The sequence below is a fragment of the Rhineura floridana genome, chromosome 1 (genome assembly GCF_030035675.1).
Source record: "Rhineura floridana isolate rRhiFlo1 chromosome 1, rRhiFlo1.hap2, whole genome shotgun sequence".
NCBI classification, from domain to species: domain Eukaryota; kingdom Metazoa; phylum Chordata; class Lepidosauria; order Squamata; family Rhineuridae; genus Rhineura; species Rhineura floridana.
This window is the reverse complement of record NC_084480.1, coordinates 173344122-173360560: the sequence shown is the minus strand read 5'-3', so window position 1 is coordinate 173360560 and position 16439 is coordinate 173344122. Positions and strand designations below refer to the sequence as shown.

The window sequence follows — 16439 nt, the reverse complement described above, 5'->3', positions numbered from 1 at the left end:
CTGGAGATTATGGCAAGTTGGAACAGTTTTGATGAACAGTTTGTGTAGAGGTATGTATGGGTAAGGTTACAGTAGGGCCCCACTCATATGGCGGGTTACGTTCCGGACCCCCACTGAAAAGTGGAACTCATTGAATAGAATGCTGCACGATGCCGGAAAACCACCGTAAAAGCTGAACAAGTGCCGTATGAGTGGGGCTTTAGTCTAATTGCATCTAATTGAGACCGCCACATTAGCGAAGCGCTGTAAAGCAAAGTGCTGTAAAGCGGGGCCTTACTGTAGTTAATATTTCCATCCATATCAGCTCCAGTCATGCTTCCATACTGTAGAAACATTGGTGACAAATTACAATTACGTCACAATTAAAAATGATAAGAGCTGAGAGATACTCTCTTACCTCTTTGGCATGGAATGCTTTCTTATGTAGAGGCTATCTGGGCGGGACATACAGTGTCACACCCTGAATTTGCTGGTTCATATATATTAATGCTGGATCATACCTGTCAAGAATAGCTAACTTTGGTAAGCTGAAATGAGACAACCAGAGAGAATTCTGGGAGCCTGTGGCTTCCTTAAGATTCCCTACTGGGGAAGATCCGAAGCTCAGTGTCAGACAGGCAATTTACAACCTTGCAAGGAAATGCAACTGATTCTTAGGTGTTGCCCCTTATCAGCTTCCTGGGATTAAAAATCAGGAAGAGGGGATGTTGTAGATTGGGACACCTGGATGATGCTGTCTAGCTCTCTCAATCTTCAAAGACTTCAAAGGAAGGGATCCCCAGCAGGGGTGGGATATGGCTATTTACTTTTTCCCCTCCTTGTTGAGGAAAAGAAACCCATAAATATGAAGAAGGTTCTTTCAAAATGGAGTTCCTCCTTGTTCCATCTACCTCGACTCGCTGACGTATAACGGACAGCCGTTTGGGAACCCGGCTGCTCCACGAAGGAATAGAGTTACTTGGGTGTAAGTATAGGATCTTAGTTAAGTCTTTCTTTTGTTTCGTGTCTAAGGAATCAAACTGCTGTTTCTCCTCTTGTATATACCAACGTATCTACTCTTAAATAAACAATCTTTGTATAAAAGGTGTGTATTGGCTTGGAACTGAGGATTCTAAATCTAGTGCTGGAAGGCTGAACGCTACGGATTGATTAGTGAGGGTAAAGAGGTCAGGTTCTGCGTGGATTACAGAAACTTGAATGTTATCTCCCAGAATGACCCTTACCCTGTGCCTCGCATGGACCATCTAATAGAGCAGCTCAGAAGTGCCAAATACATTACTACTTTGGATCTGACCAAAAGGTATTGGCAGGTGCCCTTGGATCCGGATGCTGCTCTTAAATCTGCTTTTGTGACCCACATGGGGTTGTTCCAATTTAAAGTGTTACCTTTTGGGGTCAAAGCAGGGGCCACAGCCTTTCAGAGGCTATTTAACACAATGCTTAATGGGTTAAATGACTTTGCTTGCGCCTACCTGGACGACATAGCGATATATAGCTCTGACTGGGATTCTTATGTCGAACACCTGACAACTGTATTTAAAATAATAATAATAATAAATTTTATTTTTCAGCCGCCTATCTGTCCGGGTTAGGGACACTCTAGGCGACGAACAACAAGAATAAAAACAATACATATACATCAACATAATCAATTTTAAAAGGATCAGAGATGCTGGGCTTACTGTCAAGGCTCAGAAATGTCAGTTTTGCTTGGGACAGGTCATTTATCTGGGTCATTACATAGGTGGGGGAGAAATCAGACCCCTGGAAGCAAAGGTAGAAGCCATTCAGAAGTGGCCTGTTCCTAGGACTAAGAAACAGGTCCAGGCATTCTTAGGTCTGGCTGGGTATTACAGGAGGTTTGTGCCTCAGTTTAGTAACGTGGCAGCTCCTTCAACTGACCTATGCAAAAAGCAACAACCTAACAGGGTTCAATGGTCTGATCAGTGCCAGAAAGCCTTTGATGCGCTGAAGACCTTGCTGATGCAGTATCCCATCTTGAGAGCACCAAACTTTGATGCTCCATTCGTAGTCCAAACAGATGCATCAGAATCTGGGATCGGGTGTACCTTGATGCAAGCCAATGAGGAGGGTAATTTGCATCCTGTCGCTTTCCTTAGTCGGAAACTGTTGCAAAGGGAGAAAGTTTTATCCACGATAGAGAAAGAATGTCTGGCTGTTTTCTGGGCGTTAAGCAAGCTCCGTCCATACATATGGGGGTGGCATTTCCAACTACAGACAGATCATTCTCCTCTGTGCTGGCTTGCCAAGATGAAAAACTCTAACCAGAAACTTTTGTGTTGGAGTTCGGCATTACAAGATTTTGATTTCGATGTAAAGCATGTAGCGGGGAGAGAAAATGTCCTTGCCGGTGGATTATCACGTGCGTTTACCCCTGATGACTGATGTTTTTATGCTTATGTGTGTAAACAGTTATGTAACTATGTGATTATGCATGATACTGCAGTTGTAGCTATTCTAGAAGTTTTCTCCGAGATGGAATCGAAAGCTTTGCTCTCGGATTCCATCTTCCCAAAAAGGGGCATGTCAAGAATAGCTAACTTTGGTCAAGCTGAAGTGAGACAACCAGAGAGAATTCTGGGAGCCTGTGGCTTCCTTAAGATTCCCTACTGGGGAAGATCCGAAGCTCAGTGTCAGACAGGCAATTTACAACCTTGCAAGGAAATGCAACTGATTCTTAGGTGTTGCCCCTTATCAGCTTCCTGGGATTAAAAATCAGGAAGAGGGGATGTTGTAGATCGGGACACCTGGATGATGCTGTCTAGCTCTCTCAATCTTCAAAGACTTCAAAGGAAGGGATCCCCAGCAGGGGTGGGATATGGCTATTTACTTTTTCCCCTCCTTGTTGAGGAAAAGAAACCCATAAATATGAAGAAGGTTCTTTCAAAATGGAGTTCCTCCTTGTTCCATCTACCTCGACTCGCTGACGTATAACAGGGACAGCCGTCTGGGAACCCAGCTGCTCCACGAAGGAATAGAGTTACTTGGGTGTAAATATAGGATCTTAGTTAAGATAAGTCTTTCTTTTGTTTCATGTCTGTATTGAACATCTCTCCTTTTGTTATGCCAGTGACCGTGTGTAGCCCGCCAGAGGGTGATTAGCTTTAAGGAATCAAACTACTATTTCTCCTTTTCTATATACCAATGTATCTACTCTTAAATAAACAATCTTTGTATAAAAGGTGTGTATTGGCTTGGAACTAAGGATTCTAAATCTAGTGCTGGAAGGCTGAATGCTACAAATTGATTAGTGAGGGCAAATCCCTCTAAAATCACATAGTTCTCTGAGGGGAAGAATTTAGAAGGAAGGGTGGTGGCAGTGAATACCAGGGATAATTATTTCCGTGGAAAGGGAGAAGTGGGAGCCCAGTGGGGTGGGGACTGTTCTCAGAAGCAAAGAACCCCCTTGGAGTACTGAGGGTAAGGACCCCAGGGGGATGGATCTTTGACAATACCCAGTGTGTCAAAAAGTTTACCACGCAGTGCTTATTCTGTTAGCAAAGATGAAGACTAATCTTGAAAGAAAATTCAGTGGTATTACCTAGTGGATAGAGTTATCAGTTTTGTGTCTTCTGGAAAAAAGCATTCAGTCTCTTGTCCCCTCTGCTCATGGCAAAATTCAGCATAGCAATTTTAGCAGGCCTGTTGATCCTGTAGAACAAGAAGCAGATCATCAAGCTCTCCAGCCAAGATGGTCAAACACCAGCTACCTTTGCTGCTTAACAAGCCACCAAATGCTAGGCTGAGGGTCAGTGACTGGCCCAAAGTCATCCAGTGAGCTTCATGGCTATGTGGGGATTCGAACCCTGGTCTCCCAGGTTGTAGTCCAACACTCTAACCGCTACGCCATACATGAACAAACATCCTTTTCAGACTTTCAGTCCATCTGAATTTATTTGGTGGAATTTGTAAATTTCTGCTTGTTGTCCTTTTGGTTCTTGCATCTGTTAACCCAGTGGATGTCCCTGATATTTCTAGATGTACCTTGGCAGTGCATGTTATGTTATTGTTTTAGTCATTTGCTTGAATTTATGTTTAATATTTGGTAGATGTATGTGACATTCTGGGTTTTTTTAATTAAAAATTTAAAAAAGGGAAATGTACATAAAAATGAACATATCAGTGAAAATAATTTTTTAAAATGGAAAAAGAAAAGCTTAGAGATGTGAAGCAACAAATAGGAGCTCGGGGAAGCAAAGTGGAGGGTGCAGCAGGTTGATGGAAATGGGAGGAATGGAAATAGGAAAAAAGAGAGAGGAACGCAGAGGAAGGAAGGGAAGATATGGCAGTGGAGAAAGTGGAGAGCTCAGTGGATCTCTGTCTAGCAAATATGGGGAACAATGGAAATCAGCAGACACAGAGAGCCTGAGGAGAGATGGATGAAAGTCAGCCCTGAAGAAATGAACAAGAAGGAGGGAGAAGTCATCAGGGAAAGGAGGAAAAGAAACAGAGCAAGGAGCTAGGCCTGCACAGAGAACGAGGAGGTGGAACAATGACATGTTTTAATTCAATATAAGCAGCCAAATCTAATATTAAAAGCTTGCTGCTTTTTTTTAACAGCTGAAGAACAGCTAAAAGCAGCTTTCAGACATTACACTGACATAAAGAATACAGGAAGTCCCAGTGGCATATTATTCTTGTTTCTCTGTCCAAAATAAATCTTTTGAATGTCCCCTAATAAAGCCAGTTGACAACACTGCTGTGAAAGATCCATAAGATTTTTTTTTTCAACATTCCAATAACGGGATCAGGAACCCCAAACCCACTTCTCCTTCCAGCTCAGTTGGATTAGATAGAGCAGCAAAAGTAGTCAGATTCTTATTTATCCTTTGTGGGTAAATTCTGAGAACAAAGAAAGAACACTGATAAATATACCCACCTATCCTAGCTATATTTGTATGTATTAGCAGTAGTGCAGTGAAATAGTGTTTTTGCAGTTTAAGGTTGAGCCTCTGGGTGTCACTGTTTACCAGAAAGGAGGAGAAATGAAAAATCCTGCCAAATCGGAGTTGCTATTCTGTTACACCCAAGCACAAGATATTTTAAGGAGCAAACTGCTTGACAGTGCAAAGAACAAATGGGGGTACATTTTGCTTGGGAAAAAGTTAGATACGACATCTTTTGAAACAGAACTAAAAGGACCCTTAACCTGCTGCAAGAATGGAAGGAATTCAGAGGCTATGGAGTTGCAGAAAGGGAATCCTACAATGCCTTATCATGATGATAGTTTGGAAGGCAGTTTCTGGGCAGATCTACTATTCCATTCCTGAAGAGATGCACAAAGGCTCCTTTGTGGGGAATATTGCAAAGGACCTGGGAATAGATGGCAAACAGCTTTCAGACCATGGACTCCGCATTGTTTCCACTGTAGGTATGATTCAATATTTTTCTTTGAATGTCAATAATGGCCATTTACAAATTTCTGAGAGAATAGATAGAGAGGAAATCTGCAGAGAGGCAGAGAAATGTATGTTGAAATTGCAGGTTCTGATTGAAAGCAAATTAAATCTTTATGGGATTGAAGTGGAAATTACAGATATAAATGATAATGCCCCACACTTCCCACTATGGGAACAGGAACTGGAAATCAGCGAGGCATCTCCAATTGGATCCCGGGTCCCTCTTCCTGAAGCTCAAGATCCAGACTGGGGTATGAATTCTATACAGAGCTACCAAATAACAGGTAGCAATGATTTTTCTCTGGATGTGCAAACAGGACAGAATGGTGCCAGACATGTGGAGCTGGTGTTGGAAAAATCATTGGACAGAGAGGAGCAATCAGTTTATGATCTAATCCTCACAGGTACTGATGGGGGCGATCCAGTCAGGTCTGGCACTGTACAAATCCAGATCATTGTTCTAGATGCAAATGACAATGCACCAGTTTTCAGCCAACCTCTCTATGAAGTGAGTGTCAAGGAGAATATTCCCAAATGGTCCATAGTTTCTACAGTGAGAGCCACTGATGTGGATGAAGGAATCAATGGAGACATAAAATACTCTTTCCAAAAAATCACAAAGAGGGACTCCCAAATGTTTCTGTTAAATTCCACAACAGGAGATGTTGTCCTTGTTGGGAATCTTGATTATGAGGAATCATCTTTATATGAATTTGAGATACAAGCCAAAGATGGAGGAGGGCTGAGTGACAGGTCAAAGGTTGTGATATTCGTTACAGATTTAAATGACAATGCACCAGAATTATCAGTTACCTTTGTCACCAACACCATACTTGAAAGTTCACCAACCAAAACTGTTATTGCCATATTAAATGTCCGTGACCGAGATTCAGGAATTAATGGAGAAATCACATGTTCAATCCCTGACAACCTACCTTTCCAGCTGAAAAAGTCCATTGATAACTTTTACAGTTTGGTGACTGATGGTATACTTGACAGGGAACAGGTACCAGTATTCAACATTACTGTCACAGTGACTGACCATGGAGTTCCTCCTCTTTCCAGAGCCACAGTAATTACACTACACATTTTAGACACAAATGACAACCCACCCCTCTTTGAAAAATCAGGTTATACATTCTATTTTGTTGAGAATAACCAACGAGGAGCCTTGATCTCTTCCTTAAGAGCAAATGATCTTGACTGGGAAGAAAATGCCAGAATAACATATTCCATCATTGAAGACCAGAAGAGTGACTCCCATCTCTCTTCCTATCTCTCTATTAACTCCGAGACTGGGGTTGTCTATGCGTTAAGTTTCTTTGATTATGAAGAGTGTCAGGAGATTCGGTTCCATGTAAAGGCTCAGGATGGAGGCTCCCCACCACTCAGCTCCAATGTCTCAGTGACTCTCTTCATCCTGGATCAGAATGACAATGCTCCAGAAATCTTGTACCCCTCCCCTCCCACCGATGGCTCCACTGGGATAGAGCTGGCCCCTCGCTCCTCTGAGCCAGGCTACCTGGTCACCAAGGTGGTGGCAGTGGATGCAGACTCTGGGCAGAATGCCTGGCTCTCCTACCAGCTGATCAAGGCCACAGAGCCCGGGCTCTTCACTCTGGGGCTCCACACTGGAGAGATCAGGACAGCCCGTTTCTTTTTGGAGAAAGATGCTCTTAAGCAAAGCTTGGTGGTTTTAGTGAAGGACAATGGGCAGCCACCTCTCTCGGCCTCAGTCACGGTCACTGTGGTGCTGGCTGACACCATCCCTGCAATCCTCTCCGATCTGAGCAGCGTCTCAGCTCCTGTTGATTCCCAGTCAGATCTTACTTTCTACCTGGTCATTGCAGTGGCCTTTGTCTCCTGCTTGTTCTTCACCTTCCTCCTTGTATTACTGGCTATCAGGCTGCACAGATGGAGAAATTCTCAGCTGTTTGAGTCAGGGGGTGTGAATTTCAGTGGTGCTCCTGTCTCACAGTTTGTGGGGATTGATGGAGTCCGAGCCTTTCTGCACTCCTACTGTCATGATGTTTCCCTGACCTCGGGCTCTAGGAAAAGCCAGTTTAGCATTTCCAAGCCAATTTATTCTAATACCTTGAGTAATGGACAGACTTGTGAGGTAAAGAATCCTATCATATCTGCTGAAGATTTAAATTTGAATGATGGCGATTCAATCATAGTTCAGGTGAGTAAACTAGATTATCTTTTGATTTTATATGGACAATGATATTGGTAAATTTTACATCTTTCTGCTGATATGCAGAAATATCTTTACTATTATTATTGTTGTTGCTGTTGTGTCTTTTCCATTTTCCTTTTGTGTTCTTTGCAGTTATATTGTTTGACCTAGAGCTAGATATTATCAGTAAGGCCATGATTGTTTTTTTCCAGTATCTATGTTTGATGTTACAGTGCAGAGACTTTCCTGAAAAGTTATTTCCTTTGGTTCCATTGCTCATCTATACTGTTATATGGCTCAGTAGTAAAGTGACTTTCTGTTCATCATTGTCAAATATTTTTTATATCATGTTAAAAAAATAATTGATGCTGTGCAACTCTTTAATGAATGAAATATTATGGGTACAATCCAGCATTTTTATCCACCTGATTTCAGGAGGAGAGGTAAGTACATGCTTAAGTGTCTCCCCTGAAATCAATAGGGCTCAAAAGTGCTTGCCTTGGCTGGATTGTACCCTATATATTTTGGTATATTTTAGAATGTTATACATGCAGAAGAGAATGTCATACTGTGCACTGTAAGAATAGTCATGAGTTGCATACTTGGTTAACTGATTCTCCAACATGGAAAAAATAAAAATATTACATAATGTTAGTCCTTAAAAAATGCTAATTGAATGTGGATTAATATAGCATATTTCAGGCTGGGTTTTATAGACCTGGATGCAAGCCCATATACACAAGAAAATCACTGCTTGAGTCAGTTCAAAGCCCATGAGGAGGACTTATTTGCAGACACACATTCCTGTTAGTAGATGAGATGTGGAATCTCACTTTCTGTTGGGAGGAATAGGGCAGAAGGGAAAACAAAGATGTAAATTGGCAGAAGAAAACACTGCCACATGCAAGGATTAAAGAGAATCCCCTTGTACCGAGCACGAGCGCCTCAGCCACTTCCCACCCCTCTAAAAAGATTAAATCAAAGATGGGGGGGGGGAGACTCATGTAAGACTAGACAGAAACAGGTCTGCTTGTAATGGCTTTAAACTGCCAAGCAGTCCTTAGCTTTTCGCTACATACAAAACTATCTCTGGAGAAAATATCCTGTCACATGCCCATCACTAAATATGGTAATTAATTACATTGACTGGTTAAACAAAATCTCAACTATGAAGCCTCCCTCAGAGAATGCTTTTTTTTTACTCAGTTCAGTCTCTCATGTGTAACTGTGGCAACCTTTGGTGTTTTAGAAGTGATCCCTGTGTTCCTTCCCCATTCTTAGGGGGAAGGTATTCTCTTCCCTGAATACTGTTTCTACTGCCCTCAAAATTAAGCAAAAGTCTTCCATCTCCCCATATTACACCTCACTAAAAATATCCTCCAATTGTGTATGCAGTGTTGGAGCACAATCCAACCTACACCACATATATTTAAAAGTGACATTTGTTTAAAGGCAAGAAATTTGAGCTTTTGTTTCTCCAGTTGAAATCCATGGGACTTTGGGTGGTTTACTTTTTGCAAACCTGAGTATTTCCACATAATAATATGGTTCACATAATAAGAATAAAAATGCTTATCACTCTCATATGTTCAAAGTGCTCCACATACATTAGACTTGTACACACATGCCACTGGTTAATGGTCAGCAAGTCCTTTTGTAGGAGTAGGACTGCAGCTAGGGATGTAGTTCACTTTTTGGTGCTGGTTCAGTCCTCATCTTGCCGAACTGGCACCCATTTCTGTTTTGTGTCAGTTCGCTTTTTGCTATCTTCTGCTTTTACTGTTTCACTTCCCTCTGAAAAATAATGTTCTTGTTCTTGGTCTTTCTACTGATGATTCTACCAATGTTTTTGTCCTTTCTACTGATGTCCTGTGTGTTTTTCTATCCAAGTACAAATGAGGCAGGTGATTGCCCATCAAGTATATCTCTCGCCTCAGGCTTACTAATCCCCCCACCAAAAATTAAAGAGGGTTTGTCCAGTTGAATTTTTTTCCAGCTATGTGATGTATGTTTGAACGTTGTAAACTTAACCACTCATTGGCTACTGCATTCTGCATTTTTACATTTTGCCTGTTTGCCAACCAAAACATGGTATTGCTGGATCCGGCATAAATATCACAGCACTGGTGACCATTTTTATGATTATGTTTCTTCCTTTCTTCCTTGACCCAGCTCTGGGTCATGAAGCAGACATCTCTGGCAAACAATGACTGTATAAATGACTGCTGAGTCTGTGAGTTTTTTTAAAAAAAGATACATGGGGAAGACAATTTAAAAATAAAACAATGAATGTTAATGGCTACTATCATCACATTGACACAGAAGTTAAAGGGAATACATATGTGCCACTGTTTGTTTTTTAAATCTAGTATCAGGAAAAGCTGCAGAAGCTCATACTAAACAAGATCAGTCAACAAAGATAACGGATGTGCGAACTATCGGGTAATCTGCTCCTGTGTTGCATATTTGGAGGGCTTGCTTGTGTTGTAACTACATTTTTTTAAACCTCTCAATTCTTGTGATAATGTCTTATATTTTTATTCTTACATATAATGCAAATTTCAAACATCTCAAAGAAACCCAAATGTGGCTGGCTCTTCAGTTTTTTTATATTGAAACAGACATTGGCAGAAAGATGATAAACATAAGAGACCTGGTGAGTCTTTTTTAAATCCCTTTTTTAAAACAGTGATTGAGTGGCAGACTTTCCTGCAATGGGAGTGCAACCTGTTTTCCCCACAAAAAGTGTTGCTACTTGTACAATCTTTCCTAAAGGAAAGAAAAACCAAGATCTGCATATGCCTTTAAAGATCACAAAGGAATTTATGAACGTTTAGTCTACTGGCTAGGCAGAGCGCTCAATGTCGCTTTATTGTCAAGGATAGTAGAGGAAAAATAGATAGATATTGGCCTCAGAAATCTCTGCTCTAGTGCTTAATGCATCATTTCACTTAGTTAATATGAAACTTGTAAGTTCTTACTGCCTAAACAGCCTGTGTAGTAATCTTTGCTTCATGATTGGTTGCTTATTATATTATAGAAATATTTATTTATTTATTTATTTATTAAGTTTATACCTGCCCTTCCTCCCAGAAGGAACCCAGGGTGGCATACAAAAACACTAAAAGCACTTTAAAATATCTTAAAAACAAAAGATTTTAAACATATTAAAACAACACATCTTTAGAAACATATTAAAACAAATCATCTTAAAAACATCTTTTTTAAAAAGTACATTTCCAGTACAGATGTAGACTGGGATAAGGTCTCTATTTAAAATGATTGTTGAAAGAGGAAAGTCTTTAATAGGTGCCAAAAAGCTAACAGAGATGGTGCCCATCTAATATTTAAGGGTAGGAAATTCCACAGGGTAGGTGCTGCCACACTAAAGGTCCATTTCCTATGTTGTGCAGAACAGACCTCCTGATAAGATGGTATCTGCAGGAAGCCCTCACCCGCAGAGCGCAGTGATCGACTGGGTATATAAGGGGCAAGATGATCTTTCAGGTATCTTGATCCCAAGCTGTGTTGGGCTTTGTACACCAAAACTAGAACACTGAACTTGACCCAGTAGCTAATGGGCAGCCAGTGCAATTGCTTCAGCAGCGCAGTAACAGGTTGGCAATACCCTGCTCCAGTGAGCAGTCATGTAGCCACATTTTGCACCAGCTGCAGCTTCCAGACCAACCTCAAGGCCAGCCACACATACAGCACATTGCAATAATCCAGCCTGGAGGTTACCAGTGCATGGCCGCAGCTATCTTACCAGCCAAAGCTGGTAAAAGGCATTCCTAGCCACTGAGGTCACCTGGGTCGTTAGTGACAAAGATGGATCCAGGGGCACCCACAGACTATGAACCTGCTCTTTCAGAAGGTGTACAACCCCATACAAAGCAGGCAATTGACCAATTGTCCAAACTCAGGAACTACCAACACACAGCACCTCAGTCTTGCTAGGATTCAGTATAATGGCCCTCATCCACCCCTCATCAAGTCCAGGCACTGGTCCAAGGCTTGCATGGCCTCTCCCGATTCAAATGTTACATAGAAATAGAGCTGAGTATCATCAGTGTCCTGCTGACACCTTGCCCCAAATCTCCTGATGATCACCCCCAATGTTAACCAGCATTGGGCACAAGAAGATCCTGCAGCACCTCACAGCACAACTGCCAGGGAGCCAAAAGACAATCCACTCAATATTATTCTCTGAAAACAACCCTGGAGTTAGGATCAGAACCACTGTAAAACAGTGCCAATACCTATCTCACCAAGTCAGCTCAGAAGGATAACTTGGTCAATGGCATCAAAAGCCACCAAGAGATAAGAATAACAGGGCTGCACTCCCCCTGTCCTTCTCCCAATAAAGGTCATCTATCAGGGTGACCAAGGCCGATTCAGTCCCATAACCAAGCCTGAACCCAGATTCGAATGGATCAAGATAATCTGTTCCATCCAATACTTGCAAATATTCAGAGAAAAAGTGAGAATATTATTTCTTTATTTATTACATTTATATTCCACCTTTCCTCCAAGGAGCTCAAGGTGGTGCATATGCTTCTCCTCCCTCTCCATTTTATCCTCACAACAACCCTGTGAGATAGGTTAGGCTGAGAGGCTGTGACTGGCCCAAGGTCACCCAGCAAGCTTCATGGCGGAGTGGGGATTTGAACCCTGGTCTCCCAGGTCCTAGTCCAGCACTCTGACCACTACACCATATGATGTGAATTTATTCTGATTCTAGCAAATTATGTTATGCTCATGCTGTGACCTCTCATTTAGAAACCTACTGTACTTTTAACCTCTGAACTCTTGCCTCAGTGTTTTCTAATCTGTATTTGCCAACAGATGCATTCAGAGGATATGATAAGCCAAACTTTGGCTTAATGGAGCAAGGCAAGCATGTAGGATCCTGGAGAAGAGCATGCTTTGCTCCTCCTTGGTCTTTTTTGCTTCTGTGGTATACTGAACTAAATAATAATAATAATAATAAAATTTAATTTTTGTGTCGCCTATCTGGCCGAAGCCACTCTAGGCGACGTACAAACTAAAATTCAGTAAAATACAATACAATACAGATAAAATACAATGAAGTCATTAATCACAGCAGCATGAGATCAGTTAGGGCAATCAATAGATAATAAGTATCCCAAAAAAGTTAGCCCTCCCCGGAAATCCTAAAGGCCTGTCCAAAGAGCCAAGTTTTTAAGGCCCGGCGGAATGTATCCAGGGAAGGGGCATGGCGAAGATCGAATGGGAGGGAGTTCCAGAGAGTGGGGGCCACCACTGAAAATGGCCTCTCTCTAGTCCCTACCAACCTAGCTGTTTTCGTTGGTGGGACTGAGAGAAGGCCCTGTATGGCTGATCTGGTTGGGCGGCTTAATTTGTGGTACTGGAGGCGCTCCTTCAGGTAAACTGGGCCGAGACCGTATAGGGATTTAAAGGTTAATACCAACACCTTGAATTGGGCCTGGAAAACAACTGGAAGCCAATGTAGGTGAAATAATACTGGCGTGATGTGATCACGGCGGCGGCTGTTTGTAAGCAACCGCGCCGCCACATTCTGCACCAGTTGTAGTTTCTGGACCGTTTTCAAGGGTAACCCCACGTAGAGCACATTGCAGTAGTCTAATCGAGAGGTGACCAGGGCGTGTACCACCAGTGGGAGCTGATGAATAGGGAGGTAGGGTTGCAGCCTCCGTATGAGATGTAATTGGTACCAAGCTGCCCGGCTCACTGCCGAAATCTGAGCCTCCATGGACAGCCTGGAATCAAGAACCACCCCGAGGCTGCGGACCTGATCTTTCAGGGGTAAACTTACCCCATTAAACTGTAGGTCAACAGCACCCAACCTCCCCCTGTCACCCACAAGTAGCACCTCGGTCTTATCAGGACTGAGCTTCAGGTTTGTCTTAGCATGTATGTCCAAACTCAGGTTCATGTTTAATCTCCCTCTTCACTAATCACGAGCTGTAACCAAGAACAACCAGAGTTTGAACCAAACCAATATGGTTAGATATTTGTTCATCTGCATTTCACTCCTTTTCTTTCTATCTCCAGACAAGTAAAGAAAGACTTTTAAGGAGCTTAAGAGAAAAGAACTTGGCTTAGCTAGTACTGCTAATATTGCTTGCTAACATGAAATGCCTTTGCCGCTTCAAAGCAGTTATATTGAGAATCAGAGGTAGGAAACTCAAATATGATCTATTTGTTTGTCTTGTTTGTGGGAGCTCATAGTTTTGGAAATGTTGATATGTAAGTGACAAACTGGACTTCAGACAGTTCATTGTTGAGAAGTTATTTCAAGACACATGAAAGGAATATTAGTAAAGTTCAGGCAGGTCAATATTATAATTAGGAAAGAGAAATGAAAATGACACAAATAATGGTCTTAATTTATAATCTGTAAATTAAATAACTCCACCGTTAACGTATGTTTATCAGAGAGCTTTTATAATATTACTGGTAAAGCGTAAGGGTATAAATATTAGAATCAATTCAGAGGAAATGTTGAGGATGCTTTTGACACCTTGAAACCTCCTATTATCATGACTTCTTCCCTCTTCCTCCTTTGGGACAAGCTCAGAGAGGTCATTTAGGTTAGACTTTTAAATGAATGACACCCTCCTAAGAACTTTCAGAAACCTGTGTTTTGTTTGTCATAACTACCACTATTATGCTTTTTTGTGCATATTCTATATTCTCATATTATATTATTGAAGTTAATTTGTTTTATAAATATATATTCTCAAGTCTTTTTTCCCTTACATATTTTTGTCAATGTAACACCAGTGTAACAGTAAAGGTCAAACAGGTACACTTTCTGTGTCATGTGAACCCTTTTTTGTTGTCCTTTTTTGGACATGTTTGTCAACATCCTTCTTAAATGGTGATGCCCAGAAGTAGACACAGTACTCCAGGTGAGGTCTGACCAAAGCAGAATAGAGGGATACCATTACTTCTCACAAGCTGAACGCAATACTTCTGTCAATGTGACTTCAAATTGCATTAGCCTTTTTAGCTGCTGGATCACACTGCTGACCTATGACCTAGTCTGTGATTTGCTAAAATCCTAGATTCTTTTTGCGTGTACTACTCTCAAACCAGGTGTCACCCATGCTGTATGTGTGCATCTAATTCCTCCTACCTAATGTAGAACTTTACATTTATTTCTGTTGAAATTCATTTTGTTAGTTTTGTCCCAATTCTCCACTCTGTCAAGATGCCACTGCATCCTGTTTCTGTCTTCTAAAGTATTCACTATACAGGAAATATGAAAACTGGAGATATTTTGTGGCCCTTTACAGATTGCCCTAGTCAGATAGGAGCTGCTTTCATTGAGTGAATCCTACCCAGTTTGGATCTTTTAAATGGCCCGTGTGGATTGGGTCCAGTCCAAGAGGAGTATGTGCAGTTTACGTGGGCAGGACCTGCATGATCAACCCTCGCACATGTGGCCCCAGCTGCATGGGAGCTGTTTGTGGGAAACCAGTCCCCCATACAGGAGGTTACCATTTAGAAAGGCTTCTGAGCTACCACGAGTTAAGTGACATCCATCTAAGCCTTTTGTTGCAGATATTTCAGGTCCCCACTTTAGCAACAGTAGAAGATACATTGGCGTTTATCATCTTACCTAAAAACATACCACATGAGTGACTATCTAAATACCTCTAAACTCCAACTACACTATGAAGTGATGACATTCCTAGATTTTGAGTGGTTATGGAAGCATGGATAGAGGCTATAGATAGTTACAGTCACACTTCCCAACGGCCATCATGTGGAATTTGAGAAGAGGTGACTGGGTGGTTGGCCAGTCAAATTGAGATGGTTTCAGGGATAAACCAAGCCACACAAAGAGCAGCTGTCAATGTCAGTGGTTACAGTCATAAGAAGAGGATAATGGAATACAGAGACATCTGGGATGGATTATCTTAATTGTTTCCCCACTTCAGTGAAAACTTAAAAGATTCAAATCTGTGGCCTTCAGGTGTAATGATGTGACAATGACGGTGTCTACTTGACACCCTCAGTAATTTATACATCTTTTGTTTCAAAATGGCAGTGCCAAGACATTATGTTATCAGAATGGCTATCTTATAAGTCCTAGCTCTTAGGAATTCTTAGTTTTTGAAATCTTGCTCTAATTGTTGGCTGCCACTGGGAAGTCATGGCAATTCCACTTACTGGATTTACTGAAAACATTTCATTTGACAGCCAGCTAGCCAGGGGTCTGAACAGCAATCAAATGGGAACTGAAGAAAGAAGCAGGAAACAAGGGAAGAAGGTGGAAAGGAAGAAGGAGGACACATGGGTGCTTTTTAAGCACAGCCACATTAAAACTACTTTTCTGTGATGCAATTCCCTACACCTGGGGCTGCCTGTACAAAATGCAGCTACATGGACAGGGCAGACCATGCAGTTTGCCCATACAATCTGCACTCATGGTTTTATCATTCACAGGCAACCCCCAGCCACTTGGAGGTCACATCATGGAAAAGTACACAGCTGCAACTACATGTGAAGGGCACTATTTAGACAAATGGCTTTTTGGACAAAAACATGGGCAAATCATATGGCGGGGAGATACTTAACCCTGAGAAGGAGATGGGGGAGAGAAAATGAGTGGAGAGGAGAGGTACACAAGATGAACCAGCATGTACAGATGAGATAAGCAGGGCTGAATTGCCGAAATCATAGTATAATAACCTGCCAAATCATTGGTTATAAGTCTCTAATATTAAATATTCTAATATAAAATATCTTAAGTACAACTAAGCTTGGGAGTCAACATGAGAACACCCAAGAAAAAGTACCCAGTGTCCCTTTAAACAGTGTTTGTT

General features: G+C 41.6%; 1 protein-coding gene across 5 annotated transcripts in view; it reads left to right on the top strand.

Annotated features, from left to right (window-relative positions):
- LOC133364983 (protocadherin gamma-C3-like) overlaps window positions 1–16439 on the top strand; it is a 303611-nt gene that overhangs the window by 18752 nt on the left and 268420 nt on the right. The window contains exon 1 of one of the 5 annotated variants that reach the window (XM_061586356.1): window positions 5089–5388. The exons of 3 other annotated variants lie outside the window; for them this stretch is intronic. In XM_061586356.1, the coding sequence (XP_061442340.1) occupies window positions 5182–5388 (207 nt within the window). In that variant the 5' untranslated portion in view covers window positions 5089–5181. One more of the 5 variants, XM_061586298.1, reaches the window with a different exon arrangement.